The sequence below is a fragment of the Crocuta crocuta genome, unplaced genomic scaffold (assembly GCF_008692635.1).
Source record: "Crocuta crocuta isolate KB4526 unplaced genomic scaffold, BGI_CrCroc_1.0 scaffold516, whole genome shotgun sequence".
Lineage (NCBI taxonomy): Eukaryota > Metazoa > Chordata > Mammalia > Carnivora > Hyaenidae > Crocuta > Crocuta crocuta.
In genome coordinates this window covers 2713491-2738343 of record NW_027529538.1, presented here as the reverse complement: position 1 = coordinate 2738343, position 24853 = coordinate 2713491, and the positions used below count along the sequence as shown (strand labels likewise).

At 39.5% G+C, this 24853-nt stretch overlaps 1 protein-coding gene across 1 annotated transcript in view; it reads right to left on the bottom strand.

The window, feature by feature from the left end:
• Positions 1–756: 756 nt before the first annotated feature.
• Positions 757–24853, bottom strand: part of LOC144229329 (nuclear autoantigen Sp-100-like) — a 58437-nt gene continuing 34340 nt past the window's right edge. The window contains exons 2-14 of the mRNA XM_077761375.1: positions 18640–18802; positions 16907–17075; positions 13604–13687; positions 11544–11606; positions 10747–10896; positions 10223–10306; positions 7055–7201; positions 6015–6095; positions 4509–4592; positions 3069–3161; positions 1874–1927; positions 1494–1547; positions 757–1261 (exon numbers count right to left, since the gene is read on the bottom strand). Coding sequence (XP_077617501.1) covers positions 1164–1261; positions 1494–1547; positions 1874–1927; positions 3069–3161; positions 4509–4592; positions 6015–6095; positions 7055–7201; positions 10223–10306; positions 10747–10896; positions 11544–11606; positions 13604–13687; positions 16907–17075; positions 18640–18802 — 1324 coding nt within the window. The 3' untranslated portion in view covers positions 757–1163. The remainder of the gene's footprint in view (positions 1262–1493; positions 1548–1873; positions 1928–3068; positions 3162–4508; positions 4593–6014; positions 6096–7054; positions 7202–10222; positions 10307–10746; positions 10897–11543; positions 11607–13603; positions 13688–16906; positions 17076–18639; positions 18803–24853) is intronic.

The window sequence follows — 24853 nt, the reverse complement described above, 5'->3', positions numbered from 1 at the left end:
CAGTGCCATCAATGTGGTCATGCTCATCTATATTCATTGCTCAGATGAGCTAAGAAAGCATCCAAGGACCTACTCCAAAGACTACACCTTATATCCAACAAAGATTTGCTCTGTCACCTTTTCTATCTGGCCACACCTCATTCTCCTCCTTATTTCTCAATTTTCTGACCATTTTCCTGCTTTATGCATTTCTATCTCCATCACTTGATTCTGTGAGCTTCTCTTCCTGATTTCTCATGTCCTCTGTGTTGTTTTCTGTCCTTTCATCAATGATGTTGTTCATCTCTATTCCTTTTTATTTCTCTATTAACCATTTTTGTTCTTCCCTTCTAGGTATCCTACCATCTTTTTTTCTTTATGCTTTTCACTTTCATCTATCTATCTATCTATCTATCTATCTATCTCCAATCTATCTATCTATCATCCATATAGTTGTTAAATAAGTTTTCTTGCATCAGGCACTGATACTTATGTTGATACTATATATCAGTTCCCTTATACCTTCTTTTTAGACTTTGATCATGGAATACAGCTCTTATATTCCTGCCTGTTACATACAGCAGTTACACTTTTTGATCCTTATACATTTGTATGTGTATTTCCTCATCCCAAAATGCAGATGACAAGAATTAGCCTGCCTAAGTCTTAAGGATATTTTGATGATGAAAGTAAGATCTTATCTGCCAAAGTATTTTAAAATAACACAATATTATCAAATTACAATGTAATGGACATCTGTCAAAAACTATACTAAAGTTTGAAAGTTGTTCTGAAGCTTTATTTCTGTCTATAATTACATAGCAGGACCAGTTGTCTTTTGAGGCTTTTACAATTACAAATGACATTAGTGTCGATTAATATATCACTATAGATGTCTAAGATCTTAGTGTTAGTAGGCATAACAGTAGGCATTAAAAAAGATACCGCCATTTGGTTGATTCATCTTCTACAAGAGCAATATATAATTACATACATTTATTCAATAGGACTCATCCTGTTAAACATGAATTTATAATAATGTCCTGTCTCCTTCTATTTTCTAAAATGCTGAAAAGGAGTTCCCAGGATTAACTGGATACAGGTCTTCAAGGTGCTCAGAATAAAATGCATCAGGAAACAGTAGCTTTTAATTCCTGACATTCTGCAGGCCAAGGCTTGGCATCCTAATCTTCTTTACCTGACCCACTTCTTAGGTCTGAACTAGAAGATTCCTGAGGTTCTTCTGCGTGACTCAATTCTGAAAAGTAATCACTGCTGATCCCTGCAGAAAGAAATACAATTTCTTAGCAGACTCAATCTGTGTCCTAGAAACCAGTCCAGCACCAAAATTTGGAAGGAAAATTGGAAAGGGAAGCTCATGTAGGAGGAGCATGAGTATTCTTATTGTCAGGCTACCCTGTGTCTCCATTTTGACCTGTTAGTTAAGGTTGCTCCAGGAACCATCCCCAGGGCTGGGCTGGAGGACAACTTTGCCATTTGTCATCATGTCTTACCTTCTCCACTTGTTGTTATATACTTCTTCCAGTTCTGTTGCTTATCCAGGCAGTCTGTGGAAGCAACATTTTCAAGATATCAGAGCCTTCATCAGCTGGGCCCTTAATAATCATGTGGAGCAGAATACCCCTACATCTTGGGAACTACTGTATCCTATTGAGGCGAATGAAGAATATACTTCTATTTTACTTGTGTCACTTAACTTTTTGAGGCCTACATGTTGTATCAATTACCCAGTCCCTTCTAATTCAAAATGTATAACATGAATTAATTAGATTACCAACAAATTCATTTTTTTATTTTAAAGGATATAACAAAACTTTTGAGCAAAGTTTTAGTAGTAAAGAAAGACATTTGTTACACCAGTAATTGTTCTTACGTCTTTTCCTATTGTTTATCCCCCAAGTAGATCTGTTTCCAATATCCACAAGATCTAAAAGGTAAAGGAAAACACAACCAGTAATGTACAACTAAAAGTTGTAAAACTTATGACTACTCACACTGTAGACAGGAATTGGGTTAGAAATATACTATGATGATCATTTCTGTCCCTTCCTATCTACAGGGAATAGAACATTACTAAATGGAGCCAAGAACCACAATTCTTTGACCCTAATTGCAAAATAAAAGAAGTTTTGAAAATCTGTATTTTCCCTATAGGTTCGCAGCTAACTACTTTGACAGTGAATCTGGACTTGAGCTGTCATTAGTCCATGTAAAATCTTTATTTCTCATACTTGGTATTAATTCACATAATTTGTTTCAGGAACATTAAAATAGTATATTTGAGAATGGGATTCTTCCCCAGACCCTCTTGCTTATCTTTTTTGTACTATACAGGATATAAACCACATTGTCTTTCTGAAAAAGGATTATTATTTTATGTCTGGCTTTAAATGTTTGAATAAAAGACTGTGGATGTTTGGTAGGAATTCAGGCTGCTCTGTCTTTTCTGGTAACTTTCCATATGTGATGTATAAAGGATTCTTAAATGATTATGTGCTAGAGTTTCCCCATCTGTGGAATGGGGAGAGAACAACAGTTATCTGGACTACATCTAAGTTGTTATAAACATAAAAGGATATCTTATCAGTGAAGATATTTTCAAATATCATTAGATAGGCCAATGTCATATTGGAGTCATGTGTCAGAAGCTATAAATTGAATTTGATGGTAATAATCAGAAGCTTTTCCTTCTGTTTATAATCAGAGTCTATGATCAGAGTCTTCCGAGTTTTGAGCAAGTTTGTGACAAAATCAAGCAATGGCAGATACCCCACTTTCTCTACAGAATAGGAGTGAACAGGGGTGGAAATCACTACATAATTCAATACTTTGGGGTTAATAAATATGAAAGCATATAGTACAAATGGCACTGTCATTCAACTAGAGTCATCTTCTTAAACCTGAATTTATAATGATTTCTCTCTTTGCATTTTTCAAAATGGCCAAATGTGATAAATGCAGAGAATGGGATCATAGACTGTGAAGTGTGCCCCAGTAAAATGCCTAGGAAACAAGAACTCTGAACTCAGATTCTTCATGTCTGGGAGTCCAGTGATGGCAGTCCTTACCCTCCTCATCAGATTTACTTTTCATTGCTGAGCTCAAGACTCTTGGGGGTTCTTCTTCCTCACTGGACTCTGGAGAGTCATCCAATCTTTTCACTGCAGAAGGAGCAAATATCCCTTGAAAGTCTCAGTGTATGACAAAGAACCAAGAGGGAAAACCTTGGGAAGTTCTAAAAACCCAGGGCAAGAATATCCCCAAGGATAGTTGGAGTCTGGTATTGAAGAAGGCAGATCTCCCACTTGGTTGCTTCCTGAATCCCACTTGAAACAGGGTCCCACCCCTCTCCCCATCTAAAACTTATTGGAACGTATACTTGAAAAAAATTAATTCTATTGTGTTTGAGTCCTTGACTTCTTTGGGTTTATTTGTTATGACTGTTAGTCTAACTAAGTAATACAAAAGTTAAAATACAAGCCATCTTAAATTAAAGCAACTTTATATTTTACTTTGAAGGATATAGCAAAGAATTAGAATGAATCTTTTGTAGAAAATCCTATTCATTTGTAACCATGAAGAGTTCTTATTTGCCTTTACCTACTATCCAAACTCTTTTCTTGGGTGTAGGTGATTTTCTGATAGCTGTGGGCTCCATAAGGTAAAGGGGAGGAAGTAATTACTTATATGCAAGAGTCTACAAATTCTGTGACAACTCAGTGGGCTTGCAATCATAATAACATTTTGATGATCATTTTCTTCATTTTCCTTCAACTGAATCCAGTTCTGGTGGCCCAGGGTCATAATGCTGAGCTCCTGTTTGGTTTTCGTTTTCACTCTCCATGTAAATTTGTAAATGACTTTTAAAAATTACAACTGCAGTTTCCTATTCTATAAAGCTGGGATAACCTGGTTACCCTATCTCCCTGTTAAGGTTTTTATTAAAACAAAATGAAGCTTAATTTACAAAAACCCTTTAGAAAATCACAATGTATGCCCATGGTTTAAGTAATATAGGTTTGAGAATAGCTGATCAGAGGACATTTCCCCATCAATAATTAAATAGCAGCACAAATTATTCTTTGAAGATTTTCTACATTTAGGGCTAATTGCAATATTGTGATCAAGTAGAAGAACACCATGCTTATCATATTGGCTAGAATCTAAAGCATATTGGTAGAGAATAAGTACATCCTTTCAACCCTTTAGCATTAATACACATAATAGTGTATAATAAAAAAGTTTGTCATTTTACTGACATATTTTTGTTACATTTTCTATGTATCAATCAAATGGGCTGGTACAGTTAAACAACACTTAATAATGCTTTCTTGTCTCCTTCCACTTCCCAGTAGGGTCAGAGAAATTAAATGCAGAAAATAGTCTCTTAGAAGTAATAGAATTAAGGCTTATGGGGCATATTCAAAACAAGATTCATCAGGAAAACAGAACTTTGGATTTAGACTCTAAGTATTTGTTACTCAGGGTTGCACTCCTAATATTCTTACCTACTGTAATCTGAGGTCGTGAACAGGTGGCTTCTTTGGATTCTCTTTCCTTCCTTGATTCTAATAAGTCAAGGTTATCAGTCACTGCACAAAAGAATAGGAATCTTTAGGGGTCCCGGTGAAACATTAGCAGGAAATATCCTCATAAGAAAACCTAGAAAAATCTTGAAAACCTATGCATATCGTGGCCTGCAACAGTGTTACCTTGCTTGGTCTGTCCTAAGCCACCTGCCTTGTATGATAGTCACTCTCTATCCTCTATCCCCAGAGGCAAGGGATAACTTTTCAGTGTTTGAACCTTATCTTCCTACACTCTTCTTCTTCTACCTTTTAGCCCTTCTACTGTCACTTCACACTTCCTTCATCTTTGCTGTTTCTTACATAGGGAGCCCTTGGAAATCTAGTGTTGACAATGGCAAGCTTCTCTACTCCTTGCCAACCTGATGTTGTGATGAAAATTTGCAAGGCTGAGAAATAACCTCTGTGTCCATATCATAGATATATTTGGAATTGCCTTTTAGAGCAGTTTGCTAGCCTAAGACCAAAGCTAAAATGTGCACTCTTTAAAATTTGAAGCAAATTCACATTTTACTTTGATAGCTATAGTGAGCAATGAGAATAGCATTTAATTATTGTTCTTTTGTAATATCAAGACCAGGTAACATTTTTATTTGTTCTTAGGTATTTTCCAAGTATTTTTCCCCCAATAGGCATGTTTCTAATATCCTCTGTGTCTAGAAAGTAGAAAGGGAAAATGAATCACCAATTTGTGCACTAAAGAGCTGCAAACCTTAGGACAGCTTCTGCTACCCATGGAATTGAGGAAACACAACATTCTGATAATTGTTTTTAGCTCTGTTTTATAAAACAAAAATGCAGAATCCAGGGTGCTAGTCTTATTGGTCCCTTTAATTCCCCATGAGACTTGTAGAAGACCTTGATGTGACTGTGTTTTCTTTAGAAAACAAGGATATGAGTGTCTAGTCTTCTTATCCCTTAAGATTATTGTAAATTAAAAAGTAAGGTATTATTTGCAAAACTCCTTTGAAAAATCACCATATAGGCCATGACTTGCTGAAGAATTCTCAAAAACAATACTTAGGTTTTCAGATTGCTTTATATGAATCTTTTTTCTGCTAACACTAGAGAGCTGGATGAGTTGTTGTGGGTTTTTTTTGACACAGTTTATGATGAGAAGACGATATGACCTTCTAATAAAGGAACATTTAGCCTTCAAAAATCACTGTATAATTCCAACACTTTATAAGCATAGAAACTAGCTAATTTGAAAACCAAACTCATTATTTTGGAAGCCTCCTTCTACTATATAATCAATATATGGGTACATGTATTGATAAATAGGACCTATGAATTAATAGGCCTCAGAGAATGAGATTCCAGGATAAACTGAATGTATCATACAGAATAGGCACAGAATAAGACGCATCAAACAGTAGCTCTTAATTCTGATTCTTGCAGCCAAAGCCTGCTTTCCCACTTCCTTACCAAGCCCATTTTCCAGTCCTGACGTGGAGGCTTCTAGGGGCTCATCTCCATCACTGGATTCTGAGGAGTCACTGCTGATCACTGCACAGAAGAACAAAACCCTTTAGTTGCAGGTGGGGCTAATGAGTCCACAGAGCAGGCAACACTGCAAAAGAGCACTAGGAAGACCTAGAAGCTAAGTTAACTCAAGGCACCCTGGTCTGTTCTTGAATGTGTGTGACTTGCAGGCTGCTCCAGGTCCTAAACCAAAGGTAATGGAATTCGTGCACAGAGGGTGGCTTTGCCCATCATGCCAGCACTCTTCTTCCCCCACTGTCATGCGACCTCCTAGCCCTGCCCTCACACTACCTCTGTCTTTGTTTCTCAATTTACTTCTTTACTTTCCTCTTGGCTCTGTTTCCCCTACTTAAATCTCTCTTTCTGGCAATGGTANAGAGCACTAGGAAGACCTAGAAGCTAAGTTAACTCAAGGCACCCTGGTCTGTTCTTGAATGTGTGTGACTTGCAGGCTGCTCCAGGTCCTAAACCAAAGGTAATGGAATTCGTGCACAGAGGGTGGCTTTGCCCATCATGCCAGCACTCTTCTTCCCCCACTGTCATGCGACCTCCTAGCCCTGCCCTCACACTACCTCTGTCTTTGTTTCTCAATTTACTTCTTTACTTTCCTCTTGGCTCTGACTGTTTCCCCTACTTAAATCTCTCTTTCTGGCAATGGTCTCTATTTATACCTCTCTTTGTCTTTCATCTCCTCTCATGAATATCTTGGCTCTCTGGGTTTTTTCTTTTCTTCAGGTTCTACCCCCATACTTTCTTCTTACATTTTCTTCTACATTAATACTTAAACCTACCATTTCTGTCTTTTGGTATTTTTCCAATTACAGGGACTTTCACCTGCAGAGCTCACTGCCTGCAGTGCTGGTTCCTCCTCCCTTGCCTCCATCCAAGGTCACCTGGACTCCCTTGATGGACCCTGCTGACATGTCCCAGCCCCTTGCTTGGAACTGGTGACTCACATTCCACACTCTTACAGTCAGACTTACCTATTATGTCGGAGGCCTGGTTACAGTTGGTCTTTACTTGGGCTTGCTGATCAACTGTCGAGTTAAAAAATGGCTTTTCCTTCTTTATATCCACCAGATATACAGAACAGGAATTTATTTGGATCCCATGGCCTGGTAGCTCTACTCCTGGATCAAATTGGAATGAATGAAGAATTTTCATTTGTCTCCCCAAAGGGAGTAAACACCCTTCCCTACCATTGATAAGTCCCTCTCCCGGTAAATCCACTGCAGGGGTGAAGCTTTGCCCCCACCCCTCTTCTTTCCTGCTGCTTAACTGTGTCCCTTCCTCTGTGCCTTCCTGGATTCTGGGCTTTGGGGATTTTTTGTTTTTACTTTTTCTCCCCATCCTTTGATGAATTACTTTTTGCTGTTTTAAAAATAAAAAGTATATTGGGGCACCTGGGTGGCTCAGTCGGTTAATCTGTCTCTTGATTTCAGCTCAGGGCATGATCTCACAGTTCATGAGTTTGAGCCCTACATCAGGCTACATGCTGTCAGCTTTGGCTTCTCTCACTCCCTCTCTCTCTCTACCCCTCCCCACTCATACACACACACTCTCTCTAAAATAAGTAAACATAAAAAATTAAAAATTAAAATCATATTTTCAGTATAAGTTACATACATAAAAATCATTAAATCATAAATTTTGAATCATCATGAAGTGAGCATATCTGGGTAATTGTCACTGGGGTCAAGAAATGGAAGATTACTAACACCCCAGAAGCCTCTTAGTGATACTTCCCACTAAGTGTCTCCATCATGTAACTCAAATTAATCACCACCTTGATTATTAATTCCACTGATAATTTATTTTGCCAGTTCCAAAATATACATAAGTTTGTATAAATAGAATCATGCCCCTTCTCTCCTATTTGCTGTTTCTTGGTCTTTCTGTCATTTAGGAGGGGCGGAGCAATTTGCGTTCCTTTCTCAACATTATGTGTGTGAGAGTCATCTGTATTCAGTTTGGTTTTTCACTGGTGTATAGTATTCCATTGTAGAAATAACCCATTAAAAACAAAACCATAAAAAATGTACTTGTGCCATTTCAAGATTTTGGCTATTATGAATAGTGCAGCACTTATATGTATGCATTTCTATTGGTTTCTGCTGAGAAACGTAATTTCTGAGTCATAGGCTATGTGTATTTTCAACTTTGAAAGAGTATACCAAACTATTTTCCAAAAGCTTGTGTAAAGGCTGAGATATAATTGAGAGAGCTTGGAAAATTCAAGTGAAGAAATGAAACTTGGTGTGGTGGGAACTTGCTGGGAGGGAAAGTGAGGTGGGAATATGAAACTGCATGGCAGGTATCCTTCAATAGTCCATACTAAGCAGTGTTGACCTCATGCTGAGGGCCACAGGAGGACACTGGGCTTATATAGGAATGACACATGAACTGGTTTGCATTTTTGAAATGCCCATTAAGCTGAAGTGTGGAGAATGGATCTGAGCGGAGCAAGACAGGAGGGAAGAGACCAGCAAGAGAGGTCCTCTGTTTGAGGTGAGAAGTGATAGGAATTTGGATTAGAGTGGGCATCCTGGAGATGGAGAGAAATGAGCAAGCTGGACATATTTTAAAGTTGGAATTGACAAAAGTGGCAAATAAAGTCATAGCTGTTTTTAATCCACTGAATTTGGGGACTGCTTGTTACACAGCAATAAATAACTGATACAGCCTCCAAATAGAGATAGCTTTCAGACCTTTGAATACAAGTCTTCAGGCACTTGAAGGGATGAATCTAGATAGCAGGTCTGGATTGGAGATGTGTGTGTAGGAATCCATAGATCACAGATGGTGACAGAAGCCATGGAGAAATTAAATGTCTGGGTAGATGCCTATTTTTATATGAGGGTGTTAAAGGGCCATTTCGATCATTGCAGACACCTTACCTTTCTCAATGGTCTTAGTAAGAGCCCTTCCATTGTGCTTTCTTTCCAGTGACTGTCTCTTCAATTCAGACAATGTCTTTATTTGTCTTCTCTTCATCTGGTCCATCTTTTACCAGTTTTTCATTTATGGTCCCTTAACTCATCCTCTACATAGTTCTCTTAGTGCCTCCTCCCATTTTCTCTACTTACTGGTATTCATTTCCTTCTGTATATTTCTCTATCATGCTCTTTATTTCAACATTGTTTATCGCTATTTCCCAGGGCCCAGCAGGGCCTAGGATGGGGCAGAGGAGGTGCTGGGGGCACAAGAAGATACCAAGAGTAAGATTTTCTTTACATGTGCCTCAGGGCCTTCCTGCCTCCCCCTAGAACTGGCCCTACTGTCCTCTACCTGATTTTTCAGTGTATCCATTCTCTGTAACATTTTCTACTTTCTCTTATCCTGTCTTTGTTTCGTAATTATTAAAGTGCCTCTTCTATATTGATTTTTTTTCTTTCTATTCATCTTTCTCATCTCAAGCATTCAATCATCATCAGAATTTTCCCCCTGTGCCACTGTCCCCTGCTCCAAATCCCTTCATCTGTCACTTCTTTTTACAAGTCCTTCACCAGGGCTTCTGTGGTCACAAATCTGACCAGCAGCATCATGCATAACTTTCAAGTTTCTGTTACAACTTCTGAAAAGCAAGTTGCAACTTACTCCTTTTCACCAATCCACAAAATGGTACTGTTTGGATTCCATGTCAATTTATCTAAAACCTATGTTGTTCATGTACTTTCCCACTCAGGGTTCCTCGGTTCACTTTTTCATAATTTCTCTCCTTGCGTTTTCTCCTCAGGGACACCCCCTCCATTAAAGAACTGAGCTCTTTCCCACTTGCATCTCACATGACTTAAAAGTAGCCAGAGGTGGGGTGCCTGGTGGCTCAGTCGGTTGAGGTCCAACTTTGGCTCACAGTTCATGGGTTCAAGCCCCACATCAGGCTCTGTGCTGACAGCTCAGAGACTGGAGCCTGCTTCCGATTCTGTGTGTCCCTCTCTCTCTGCCCCTCCCCTGCTCATGCTCTGTCTCTCTCTGTCTCTCAAAAACTAAATAAATGTTAAAAAAAATTTTTTTAAAGTAGCCAAAGGGTGTGGGTCTTGGATGTTAGGACCAGGGAGGCAGTTGGTATAAAGAGAAAAAAGGAAAGCTTTTGTTCTCATAGAAAAACATATAGCTAGAATTTGAACATTGGTAAGAAAAGTAATAATTACCTTCTCTATCACAGGGTGATGTGCTGGGTGTCTCTTCTGTTGTATCTCCATTATTCACTTGGATAAGTGCTTGTTCACAGGACTCTGAGGATAAAAAAGACCACAGCTGAGACCCGACAGAACTTATTCTGCCTATTTCCATTTTATATCTCACTTGACATCTCTTTTTTTCTCATGTTTCTATTTATAGTTTATCTGCATACATTGCCACCTTCACTCCATAAAAGTGTTCATGCTTCAGTGATTCTGTGGCCAATGTCTCCCTGACTTCTTTTGACTTTTCTTTCTGTCTCTCTGATAAGGTACTGCAAAATTTCACCCTTTGTTTCTTTGTTAGTGTTTCCTAACTTTTCTTCCTCTAGGCCTCTCCCATCAATATGTTAGGCTCCATTACTGCCCCCTCTGTGTCTGCATGAGTTTCCCCTTCTTTGTTAATAGATGTTTCCTTGGGTTGTGCAAGACTCCATTCTCTGCCACCAGCATGGCCCCTCCATGCCCATGCAAACCCAGGCAATCAGCCTTACCTGCTGGCTCAGACTCTTGGGCACACTCTTTATTTGCTTGTTCACTTTCTAGTGCATCATTTTCGTCACTGGTTGAATCTCTTCTGTTTGCATTTATCTTTTCTGTTTCACAGAGGCTCTCTGAGAGTCCATTTTCACGTGGGGTTGTACCTAAACCATTTTTGATTCACAGATATTTTATTTTCCTTCTGCATCAATCAGGGCACAACAGGAAAATACAAGTCACTCTAAGCTTTTACAGCAGAGGGATTTAATCCAGGGGGTTGGTTATGCAGTTGATGGAAGAGCTAAGAAGTGCAAATAGAAGAATGCAGGAACTGGAAGAATATTTAACAGTAAGCCATTGGAGGGCCTGATCCAGAGGCCAGGATCACTGGGTGGATAGAAGCTGGCCCCTGGCTGGCCTGGTTGGTGGGAAGTAGTATCATAGGTGAGATGCAGCCACTGTCAGAATCATGGGCAAATGAAATGATGGGGAACTATCCCTTGTTCTTATTCTCCAATGACTTGTTAGTACCCAAAATCAGGAAATCAACAGGAAGCCAGCCACAAAGGGAGCTGGCAAGTAAGTCCACAGGGGCCAGTGACCAGAGATAGAGGGCAGAGCAGAGCAGGCGAAGGTAAGGAATGAATCTCGGGGCAAAAACCCCAGAAATTTTTTGAAGAAATTGCAGAAGTAAAGATGGACATTCTGGGCAATCAGTGATACAAAGAAGCAGCCACGCCCCCCTTCTAGAACATTCCAGAATGGGACAAGAACAGCAAAGGATCACAGAATACAGTCAACAAGAACAGACCATTGTCAGATGAGGATTGTGGGCATAACCAGGTCAGGCTTTGATATGAGTTTTCACCAGTTCCTAAGGGGAAGAAATTGAAAGTTTATTTCAGAAACTGAAGTGTATGGTCTGTGCTATGCTTCCCTAATCCGTTTTTTATAAAGTAGAAGTTGAAGATCCCCTCCAGGTATCATTATAGAGACCATGTGGACTTGGCAGTTACCACACAACTCTTGTAGTCAGACCCCAGTCTGCAGAGTGGAGGTCTAGGGTCAGCTGCATCCCAGGCTAAGAGGGCCTTGTCTAGGCCATCTCACTGAGTGTCCCACACAAGGTACTTGAATAACTGGTGATGGCTTATCCTGACTCTCATGGCCACAGTAAAGCTGCCTTTGTTGCCAGAGCTGCCCTTGACCAGCACCCTTATCTGGATTCTTACAAAGTTCTGGGGCTCTGTCCCTACGTCCTCTCCCTCCACACCCTCCCTCTTCACATCTGTTCAGTCTATCTCATTGGCCTTTCCACAAGGACTCTTTGTCTGATTCTCCCATTTTTGGTATTTTTTTCTGTATCTTTCTCTGCATATATTTCCCAATTTTTGTCTCATGTTTCTGTCTTTTTCACTAGATTACTGGAATGGCAGTACAGGGTTATTAATGCAGGCTCTGTCATAGCCAAAAGGTTGAAACAACCATCACTGACTGATGAATGAATAAGAAAAATGTTATATATGCATACAGGGGAATGCTAACCACTAATAAAAAGGAATGAAGGACTAATTCACGCTACAACATGGATGAACCTTGAAAATACTACGCTGAGTGAAAGAAGCCAGACACAAAGTCCATGCTCGTATGATTCCATTTAAATGAAATGTCTCAAATAGGTAAATCCAAAGAGAAAGAAACTGGATTAGTGGTTGCCAGAGTCTTGGAAAGAGGGGCAGAGGGAGTGACATGGAGCTTCCTTCTAAGGTGATCCAAATGTGTTGGAACTAGGTAGACGTAGTAGTTGCACAACGTTCTGAATGCACTAAAAATATCACTAAACTATATATTTTGAAATGCTTAATATTGTGTAATGTGAATTTTACTTCCATCAACACACACACGCACAGACACACACAGGCTCTGGGTTCAAAATGCCTGGGTTCATCCTTGTTTATCTGACTCCCGGTCAACTACACAGAGGGTCTGCAAAATGGGCACATACACAAGGCTAACCTCCAAAGGCAGCCTGAGTGTTGTTAGGTTACAAACGTAAAACTGTCAGAGCAAATGTTTAATCAGTGAGGTGTTAGTAACATGGTTATTTCAGGGCACCTGGGTGGCTCAGTCAGTTAAGTGTCAACTCTTGATTTTGGCTCAGGTTATGATTATGGTTTGTGAGATCGAGCTCTGTGTTGGGCCTGCTCGAGATTCTCTTTTTTCTTCTCTCTCTGCCCCCACTTCCCCTCCTCATGCTTGCACATGCTCTCGCTCTCTCTCTCAAAATGAATAAATAAGCTTTAAAAAAAAATAACATGGTTATTTCTAGTGTGTCTTTTAACCTGTCCTTCTCCGTTTTCATTTCCCCTCCTTCTCTCCCTCAAATTACCCACATCTGAGCCTCTGCCTCTCTACCACTTCCTCTTTTCTCTGTGTGACTGGCCTTCTCTTTGAATATCTGGGCTCTTGAACAACATCCCCCACATTGAAATTGGTCCCATCTGCCATCATTTAATGTTGACCATGGGCCCCAGTTGTTAGCCCTTCACAGCTTTACACTGATTTTCTCCTATAGGGGACTTCCTAAATCACAATTACTTCCTGGTAGTTTATCTGCTTAAGTCTGGTTTACCGACATGTTGGCTTTCTGTCCCTTCATCTTGGTTATTGGGCCAGTAGTCTTTTGTCAAAGCCACTCCTCCAGGATTTGGCCTCTGGTTAGATGTTGACACAAATACCACTCCTTGCCTTCTCCTTGTTCCTTAACATTTCTTCCCTGATTCCCCAAATCCGCTCAGGACTCAGGCCTGAGTTCCCTTTCTCCTTTTCTTCTTTGCAGATGAGAATTGACGTTTATCAGGTTACAATCACCTTTTTCAAGGCTCAGTTGAATATTAGGACTCTTCACCACCTCTTCTCCATCACTTTCTTGGTAACTAAATTTTTCTTGGATTGCTGAAGAGAGGGAGACAGAGGAGGCAATTAGGGACTCCCATCAGAGATCAGGAACAACACCTCAATATTACACAGTTAACAACTCCTATCCCTCAGGTCATTCCAATCTCAGTGACTCTGATCCTCTTTGTAAAGTTCCCCCATCATCCCTGGGATAGAAAAGAGAACTCCCAGCAAGAGAGTCTATGTTTTTCACACGGAAAGGAGCCCCTCCATATATAAGGATAAAGGAAAACACCATGATCCTGTTAGTTTTGTATAAGAATTTGTGTGTGGCCAGGAAAAAAAGTATGTATCAAAAGAAATAAAAAGACTAAAATGTGTTTCTGAATTGTTCAAATTGAAAGGAAGAAACAGGGATTTGCTTGGGAGATGAGCTATGCTCCTAGAGAGATCCCTGGGTGTGAAAGAGAAAGCCCAGCTACTCTAAAGATGCTGCTAGACAAGAGGAGGGCTGGGGCAGGGAAGGTGGGAGCTTCCCAAAGACACAAAGCAGGGGACACCAGGAGGAACCACGACAGACCCCCCAGGGGCCCAGCTCCCAAGGACACAGGACACTCCACAGTTCTGAGCACGGAGCAGATCGCAGCGCTGGAGGACGACCCCAGACGCCTGCCCCAGGGGCTGGGGAGGCTGGGACACCTGTCCAGCGCCCCTGTCTGCAGGTGACCCAACACACGTGGGAGGAAGGAAATCAGCCAGGAAGCCTGGGGGAGGGGTGTTTGTGGGGAGTCCAGGGAGGAGGGGGGACCAGGGAGGAGGAGACACCAGGGAGGTGGGGACTCGCTGGCGCAGGGACGATGGCGGGAGCTCCTCCTGGGGCAGCGCCAGCGGGGGGTGAGTTCCACTGGATGGTGGGGGCCACGGGTGCTTTATCATCCCAGGACCTGGCCTCAGATCCTGGCAAAACCAGGTGGAAGATTCAAGAGAACAAAGGGAAAGGTGGAGGGGGTCTGTGTGTGGAGGGTCCCATGGGGGCTCAGGGGCCTCTGTGCACCAGATCAAGGTGGGGACTGGGCAAGAGGAGAGGGTGCCTCACCCAGGCCACAGCCCCCAGATTCTTGGCCTTGGGTCACTGACCCACACTCTTGGGTACAACAGGGTCCGGGATGTGGCAGCTGTTACTTCCACAGGAGCAGGTGAGCAGCAGCAAGTGTAGATGCGGGTCACCCCAGCTCGGGGAGCCCTGGAACCTAACATGTGTGATGTGGACAGTGAACCTGGAAGTGGGAGGGTCCCTCCAGTCCACAGAGAGGATCAGAGTCCCTGAAATGCAGGCAGTTGACAGGTAACCAGCATTCCCTTTGTTCCCATGGCCTAGGGCATCCTGGTTACAAATATAATACTGACTTGAAATTTCTGATTAGGTATTTAATTTCCTTAATTCCATTTCTAAGCATACTGACTTGCTGTAGAAATTATTTTCTTCTTAATTAGATAAGGTTACTGTTGACACAAATCAAAAACCACATGCTTTATATCTGCTTCTAAATTTTGTCCTTGCTTGTAAAACTGTTGATATCTCTTTATTGCCTGTTAATAAACTTCCAGTTACTTAGCTTTCTATGCTAGACTTCCCAAAATCTTCTTCAAACTTCTCTCTCAAGGATCAGCTCCATAGTCTGCTTCTCACTTTCTGAGACAAATCAAATTTGTCTTTGTTTTAAAGACACACTGGACCCTTGGACACATCATGCCTGATACCATAATGCCAGATCTCCTCAGGACATGTGAGTCTTTTAATGATGTCTCTATACCTTATTTGGAGAACTCCACTGACACCAAACTGTGATGAAATAAAAGGTTTTCTAGGCAAGTAAAAAAAATTATACACACACACACACACATTCTCTTAACTTTTGCAGGCCTTAAAATAAATTAAAATAAAATCATTTTAAAAATAAAATAAAAATCATGACTTCCCAGGGGAAAAAAATCAAGAATCAAACCTTTAGTTTTGTAGAGTATCTGGCAGACCATTGGTTTTGTGATTATTTGAATGTTCGTTGCACTTAATAAAACCAATTCTCCAGGGTGCCTGGGTAGCTCAGTCAATTGAGAGTTCAACTTTGGCTCAGGTCATGATCTTATAATTTGTAGGTTCAAGCCCTGTGTCAGACTCTGTGCTGACAACTCAGAGCCTGGAGCCTGCTTTAGATTCTGTGTCTCCCTCTCTCTGCCCCTCCCATGCTCACTCTCTCTCTCTCAAAAAATAAATAAACATTAAAAAATTTTTAAAAATTCTCCTTCTTCAAGGGTAAATTTGACCTTGGGTTAACTTTCTGGATCATTACTCTGGAAACCTAATCAATGTGGCCTTTCTTCTGTGATGTTAGGCCAACAGCATCAGCCTACTTAAAACCTAGTTTAGGGGCACCTAGGTGGCTCAGTCTGGTAAGCATCTGACTTCAGCTCAGGTCATGATCTCACAGTTTGTGAGTTCAAGCCCCGCATTGGGCTCTATGCTGAAAGCTCAGAGCCTGGAGCCTGCTTCAGATTTTGTGTCTCCCTTTCTCTCTCTACCCCTCCTCCATTGCACTCTGTGTATCTCTCTCAAAAATAAAATAAACCTTAAAAACATTTTAAAACCCAAGTTTTAGCCCTAGTTTAGGGTTAAAAATGACTGTAAAGTGTATGTGGATTGGGAGGGATTATATAGAGACTACAAAGCATACTTTGGTCTTCCTTTAGTGTGGTCACACGTGTGGTCACACTTACAAGTCACCTTGTCCCTTGTGGGGTCCCTGAAACTTACAACTACAGCACTGTTACATGAGCTATTGATACCCTTGGGCATGGTGTTACTAAGCCAGGGTGGATCCTTCATCCACAGCTAAGCTGACACTTGAGTTGGGCAGTAGTCCAACTTGGCGGACTGCTGTGTGGACCACTGCAAGGAGTCCCACAAGAGAGGAGCAACTGCTACTAGCCTGTTGGGATGCTGTATTTCTTGTAATCTGTCCTGCTAAGTCAATCTGATGCCAGTTTGGCTCTGGTTATCCTGTGAGTCTAAATGCCTAGTTAAGCAGATGTCCAGGTGGGTGTTGTACCAAAGCGATTATACCGTAAGCTTTGAGAAGGCTCATGATCTGTGTTTTCTTAACTGTTATATCCCCACTGCCCAGCACTATATGTAGCACATTGTAGTAGCTCAATACCTGTCAAAAAAAAAAAAAAATTAGCCCTGGACATCAAAAGGTAGATAATAAACCTAATTACCATTTTCGAAGGTCTTATAAACGTTATTTAAATCAGGGTATTCTTGCATATTGACCTCGCTGAACAATGCTTCCAGAAGTGGCAGGTCAAATGTCTTCTCCAGCTCACTGAGAACGTTATACACCACTTTTTGTACAGGGACCAGGTTTCTACAAGACTCTTGACAATCCTTAAAAAATATTGAATAGAGAAAATATAAATATAGACTTCTAAGTTAAGAAGAGCCCCAGAAAGTGATTTTTCTGGGTAATGTATCCCAAGTTCCCTCCATAGGTACCTTCTCATACAAAGTTTTAGAATTTCTATATATTTGTATGTAAATCCTTCCTCCTTAAAAATACTCACTTGTAAAACTGATGATCTCACCTTCATTCACATTAGAGGTGAGAGCAACTTTGAAGAATAACAGTTTCAAAGTTAAATGATCTGTAGCCCTTTAAGAACCTGGACTGATATTTTAGGAATAGACTAAGAATTGATGAGCAGCTGCTCTTTTACATGGACAATCTCTGCCCTTTCCCCAGGACTGACTTGGCCTTGAAGAGCTCAAACAAAGCAGGTGACAGTTCTTCCTTTTTATGAACATGGCAATAGAGAAAGCACATTCATAGGGCAAAGAGAAGACTTGAATTGGGGCTTGGTCAGTTAAGTGTCCAACTCTTGATTTCAGTTCAGGTAATGATCTCATGGTTCATGAGATCAAGCCCCTAGTCAGGCTCTGTGCTGACAAGAAACCTGCTTGGGATTCTCTCTGTCTATCTCTCTTTGACCCTCTTCTGTTTGTGTACTCCTTCTCTCTCTCTCTCATTCCCTCAAAATAAACATTAAAGAAAGAAGACTTGCATTTCTGTATCTCCAATAATGCCTACAACTAAAATTAACCCAGGGCACCTGGGTGGCTCAGTTCATTGAGCGTCTGACTTCAGCTCAGGTCATGATCTCACGGTTTGTGGGTTCGGCCCTGTGTGGACTCTGTGCTGACAGCCAGCTCAGAGCCTGGATCCTGTTTTGGATTCTGTGTCTCCCTCTCTCTCTGACCCTCCCCTGCGCACACTCTCTCTCTCTCTCAGAAATAAATAAAACATTTAAAAAAATAAAAAAATTAATAAAAATATAATTAAACCAAATTCCAAAACTCCAGAAGTACCATTAAAAAAAAAGAAAGAGAAAAAGAGAAAAAAACCCTGACAACTGAAGACTGCTGAAGAAAGAATAACAGTCATCAATCAATTCCCAAATTTTGTCCTAACAGGACACCAGTTTCCTATAGGTTTTAATGTTCTCAGATCTAAGGATTGAAACCAATGTCCATTGAAATGATGTGTTGATTATTATTCTATTAAATTAATTCATTTATGTTATACAGCAATTCATTAAAATTATTTTTAATTCTTAGTTTATGCTATATTCTATCCATTCCTACAAGGCATTATACATCTCTGGAGAGCTCTTGGTTCAGATCCAGCCCATTTGCAGTGCTATTCAGCCCAACTCCAGGAGGCACCATGGAGTTCCATTCCCTAAGTGAGAAGCAGGGCTGTCTCTGGCGATGGCTGATTCTCCTTTCACTTTTTGCCTTATAGGAAACACTTGCAACAATTCTTGGAAACGTCCCCCACTCATAGGAGACTCCTCAGTCGGCCAGTTGTGCTTGATGTTTTGATCCAGGGTATCAAAAGATAATTTCGTTTAGGGCTAGTTTACCATATTGTGGCATAACAAGCATCACTTACATCATACATTTTGTTCGTGATCAGTTCACGGTCACGGAGGCACTCAAAGAAAGGAAATGTCTTTTTTATTGCATTTGAAATTTCCACCTTGTGTCTTTTGAAGTGTTTGAATACAGTCTCATAGATGAGTCTGTCATCGATGCTCTGGTCTTCTGAAGATACCCTAGGAAGGAAGGACACCATATGAAAAATGGGTCATCAAGATTCCAAGATGCTTGTGGTGGCTGTAAGATTTATATATGAAGGATAAGCTGTGAAAAACTGTTACATAAGTTAAGTGGTCCTGAGTAGAGACAGAATACATGGAGTTAAAACAATAAGCAAAGATATGATGGAGAAACCGTGGAGATTAAGAAAGACTTAAATGCAGGATTCCAGTCTGCCCAGATCAAAACCATTGTAAAGATAACTTCACATATCTGAAATGTTTTTGTGATTAAAAATTTAAGTTTAAACAAAATCAAGATGGAGTGAACAGAGGAATGGAAAGCAATGGAATAAACCACACTCAAATAAAACAATTTTGAAAAAAGGAAAGCAAAAAGATAAAAATCTAACTTTGAAAATACTCTCTAATTGACAACTAAAAGAAAAATATCAGAAAGAAAAAACAAGCTGTTCCCTTTCCACCGTATAGCTGTTAAGAGAAATACCATCCTGCTAATATTCTAAAACTAGTTTATATGTGCTCGCTTCGGCAGCACATATACTAAAACTAGTTTATGAAGGATAAGATATGGTTAATAATGATATGACACAGTATAAATTGATAATTTCACAAGAATATCAAACATTTCTCCTGGGACATCTGGCCCTGCTTTATGTTAATATGAATCTGTCTGTGCTAGTGAATCTTTTCAGGCACCTGAATTTCAGAAATCACTAATGTTTCCTGTGAAAGTAATTGTAAACTGGAGTCTGTAATTCCATTTCTTAGTTGATCATTTTATTGTTCTGATAATAATGTTTTAATCAACATCTTGTATCATGAAGACTCAGAAGCTTTTTCTCAGTACTTAGCATGCCTCAGGGAATAATAATGTCACATTATTGTGTCACATCCCTGACAAAAATGTTTAAAGTTCAAAGACCACAGACTGAAAAGAAGCATTTGTCTTGTCTTTTATTAAAAGCCCTGCTAAAATGATAATAAAGAAATTGGATTCACATTCAAAGAGAATCAAGGGGCAATGAGAACAAGAGAGAGTTCCATCGAAATCTGTAAGACAAAAGTGGGCAGAGGGGTGTTAATTGCTGTTGTAGAAGCACAGAAAAACAATTGGTTTGCCCTGGAGAACCCGGAAGAGGCAGTGGAGATCACAACTCTGGAAACATGTTGCTGGAAACTTACATGTCATTTAAAAAATGGTGACTAGAACAGTGTACGTGTAACCTCTCAACCTACAAGCTGACCCCCTGGATCCAAGCAGCCTCTCAAAAGCAAACATAGCTGACTTTTCTATCACCATGTGTGAATTTAGCCTGTTACTGGATTTCATATACATGGAATAATAATGCATCATGTATGCTTTGTGCCTGACATTTGCTCATCACCCATGCTGTTGGATGAATAGACGTTTGTTCGTTTTTGTTGTTGAAGCTATTCCACTGTGTGGACCTACCACAATCTGCTTATTCATTTTCCTGTTGGTGGCTGCTTAGATTGATTCCAGTTTGAGACTTGTGTGACTAAAGCTGCTGTTCTCGTACACATCTTTCTATGGCATGATGTTTTCATTTCTCTTGTGTAAATCACTAGGAGAGGGTCATGGTGTGAGTATGCTTAGCTATTTTAGAATCTGCCAAACTATTTTTTAGAGTTTATTATATAAAGTTTTCCTAATTTTAGCCATTTTCATGTGTATGATGTTGTATCCTAGATAGTTTTAATTTGTATTCCTTTAATGACTAATGACGTTGAGCACACTTTCATATGCTTGTTGGCAATTCATGCATCTTCTTTTGTAAAGTGTCTGTTCAAGTCTTTGGCCCATTTCTATTGTTGGGTTACTTTTTACTACTTACTGATGTGTAGCAGCTTGTTTTATATTATGGAAAGAATTGATATGTTTGATTTATGCATTATGAACATTTTCTCCCTGTCTGTGGTGTGCTTAACCATGTGTTTTGATGAGAATTTTTTAAAATTTTGATGAAGCCAAATCCATCAATTCTTCTCTTCTGGTTAATAACCTTGATGTACTAAGAAATCTTTGCCTACCACAAGTTAATGAAAAAATTCACAAAGCAATTTACAATACAGGCATGGATCTATTTCTGGATTTTCTATTCTGTACCACTGATCTATTTGTCTATCTTTATGTCAATAGTGTATTGGCTTGCACACTGTAGCTTATAGAAAGTCTTAAAGTCGATTAGAAAAAAATTGTATTGGCTTTTCTAGGTTTTCGGTTTTCCAATGTCTCTTAAAATCAATTTGTCAATTTCTACAAGAAAAGTCTTTTGGATTTTTATAGGGTTTGCATTGAACTTACAGATAAATTTGGTAACAACTGATATCTTAATAATATTGAACTCCAATCTGTTAACATTGTATAGCTCTCCATTTATTTGGTTTTCCTTAGTTTTGTCTAGAAATGTTTATAGTTTTCATAAAGAAGTCATACACATCTTTCATTAAACTTATTCCTAACTAGGAATGGTATTGCTTTTTTAAATTGGCATTGCTTTAAATGGTATTGATTTTTAAATTGCTTGTTATAACTGTATGGGAATAAACTAATTTTCAAAAACATTAATTAACCATGTATTTATAAGCCTGCTAAATTCTTATATTCCAGTAATGTATTTGTATATTTCTTTTGGATTTTATAGAAAATAAATAATCATGTCATCAGCAAGCAAAACTCCTTTACTTTTCTTTTTCCAACAATTATTTCTTTTTCTTTCTTATTTTACTGGTTGAGTTAAGACACAATGTTGAAGAAAAGTGGTGAGAATGGACTTCTTTGTCTTATTTCCAATCTTAGGAAAAAAGCACTTAGTATCACCATTAAGTACAATGTTTGCTGTTCATTGTGTGTGTGTGTGTGTGTGTGTGTTTTTCATGAGACTGAGGAAGTTACTATCTATTCCTAGTTTGCTGATAGTTTTATCATGGACAGATGTTGAATGTTATCAAGTGCATCTGTTGAGATATTCATATGATTTTCCTTCTTTATTCTTTAATTTAGTGAATCATATTGATTGATTCCCAGAACCTTCTCTTAAGTTGGAACAGATAACCGCAAGTCTGTATACTTTTGAGAAAATTCTCAAATACTGGAAAGAAAGAATAACATACATAAAGAGGAAGAAAAGTTACCCCAGGAGAAATACCAATATTGTAGGAAATGAGAAATTTCCAAACTACTAATATTTTTAGAGACATTTGAGAATACACATCACACCCCAGGATACAAAGGAAAGGAACTACCAGAGAAAATGATAGTGGTCTTAGATATTTTTTAAACATCCTCTCATCCCTTACAATATTACTGTCATTTATGGCACTCATCTATATGCGTGATCATCACTTGTTCCAGAGAACATCCTTGATCTGTTGCTGGACTGCCATTTGGGTTTCCTTTTAATGTCTCAAGGATTTATCTTTAAGATTTAATTAATTTTAAATTAATTTTTGGAAATTTACTAAAATTTACTAAAATGGCTGTAAAATACAGTTGAGAAAGTTTCCTGGGAAATTAAGAGATTAAAAGGAAAAAAAAAAAGTAGAGCACCTGGGTAACTCAGTTGGTTAAGTGTCCAATTCTTGATTTCAGCTCAGGTCATGATCTCATGGTTCAAGGGTTCAAACCTTGTACTGGAGTCTATGCTAACAGTGTGGAACCTACTTGGGATTTTCCAATTCCCTCTCTCTCTACCTCTCCCCCCTCCTTAAATATATATACATATATATGTGTGTGTGTGTGTATTTATAAACTTTTAAATGTTTATTATATATAACTTTTATATATGTATGTATATATATAAACTTTTAGAAAAAGGAAAAAAGTAAATTTGAAAGAAAATATAAGAGCATTAAGATTAATTTAGGTAATCTAATAGCCACATAATTGGAGTCAAGAAAGCTGTGCAAGGAAATTGCAGAGCATATCAAGAGAATTACTTTAAAAGATACCACGAAGTAGAGGGACATGAATATTTTTAAAGGGTACTTAGAAAGGTGAATTTTATTTTTTATTTTTTTAATGTTTATTTATCTTGAGAGACACAGAGAGAGCATGAGTGGGGAGGGGCAGAGAAAGAGGGAGACACAGAATCCAAAGCAGGCTCCAGACTCTGAGCTGTCAGCACAAAGCTCGACGTGGGGCTCGAACCCACGAACTATGAGATCATGACCTGAGCCGAAGTCGGACGCTTAACCGACTGAGCCACCCAGGCGCCCCAAAAAGTGAATTTTAAAAGAAATAAACCAGATAAAAACTTAGACGGAGAAGGTCACAGACATGGTNATGACAAAAAAAATAAAAGAAATAAACCAATACACCCCATTATGAAATGACAACACCTAAAAAAAAAAAAAAAACAAAGAGAGAAACTTAAAAACTTCCAGAAAGAATCAAGAAATCAGTCAGCTTTGGAGAATGATGGCAAGAATAACTCAAGACAGACACCCTCATCAGTAACAGTGACTGTAAACCCAGCTCTTCAAAACTCAGTGCTAATCAGGACAACTTCAGACATGTAGGGGTCAGAAATTTCACTTTGTAAACATCCATTTTGAGTGTTTTTTCTACAAATTTCTTTACTTCCTTTATGTACACCTAAACCTTTAAAACTAAGTCACCTACTATGGTTCTAGTTTGTTTATTTATTTATCTAATAAATAGATGTCTAAAACTGAGCAGCACATAGCCACTCTTAAAAACATTCAGGAGGTTGGATTCAGAAAAACAGGGAAGTAATCCAATGCTGAAGAGGATGTGAAAATGGGAAATCAGCAGATAAATCCTTGAGACACTAAAAGGAAACCCAAATGGCAGTCCAGCAACAGATCAAGGATGTTCTCTGATTGGAACAAGTGATGATCACACATATAGATGAGTGCCATAAATGACAATAATATCGTAAGGGATGGGAGGAAGGAATTGGCAATACTCTGTTACAAAGTATCTGCACTATAGGTGAAACGGTACAAAGTGTATACTGAAATCTTTAGGCAACTGCTAAAAACATTTAAAAAGAAGTACAGTTAGGGGCACCTGGGTGGCTCAGTTGGTTAAAGTGTCCAACTTTGACTCAGGTCATGGTCTCACAGTTCATGAGTTCAAGTCCCATGTCAGACTCTGTGCTGACAGCTCAGAGCTTGGAGCCTGCTTCAGATTCTGTGGCTCCTTCTCTCTCTGCCCCTCCCCCTTTCATGCTCTGTCTCTGTCTCTCAAAAAATAAACATTAATTTTTTTAAAAAGTACGCCTGATATGTTAATAGAAGAGATAAGATGGGAACATATAAAATGCAAACTTAAAACCAGACAAGGCAGAAAGAGGGAAAAAAAGCAAATGTAATGAATAAAGAACAATAACAAACATGGTTGATATTAATAAATATACAAACAATTACTTTCAGTATGAAAGGTTTAAATGCTCTAGTTCAAAGCAGAGATTGTTGGTGCAAGAGCTAAGATGGCGGCATAGTAGGAGGACCCTAGGCTCATCTCATCCCTTGAACACAACTAGATAACAATCAACTCATTCTGAATACCCAAGAAATCAACCTGAGGGCTGATAGAACAAAGTGAACAACTAAAGGGAGAGAAGAGGCCACATGGAGGAAGATAGGAAGAGTGGAGACATGATTTGGGGGAGAAACAGATGGTGGAGGGAGTCCCAGTTGCAGAGAAAGGTGAGAGAGAGAGAGAGAGGAGCACACAGAGACATGCACAAGGAGAATACTTCCTCAGAGCCATTGGCTGGGAGAAATGAGAGAGGCTAATTTTAGTGAGTTCCTGCAACCAGTGGGGCTTGAAGACGAGTTTTAAGGGTCTTTGGGCATGGCTGAGATAGAGCCCTGAGCGGACTGCCCTACTCTTGGAGAGGAGGCGGGGAAACAACCCTGGGACAGACAGCACAACTTGAGGATCGCCTGGGCACACAGTAGAGAGATTATTCGCTCTCCTTGGGGCACATCCCTGAGAGATGACATTCACAGAGACACCTCTCCGTGGGACAAAGTTGCCGGCATGTGTCATTT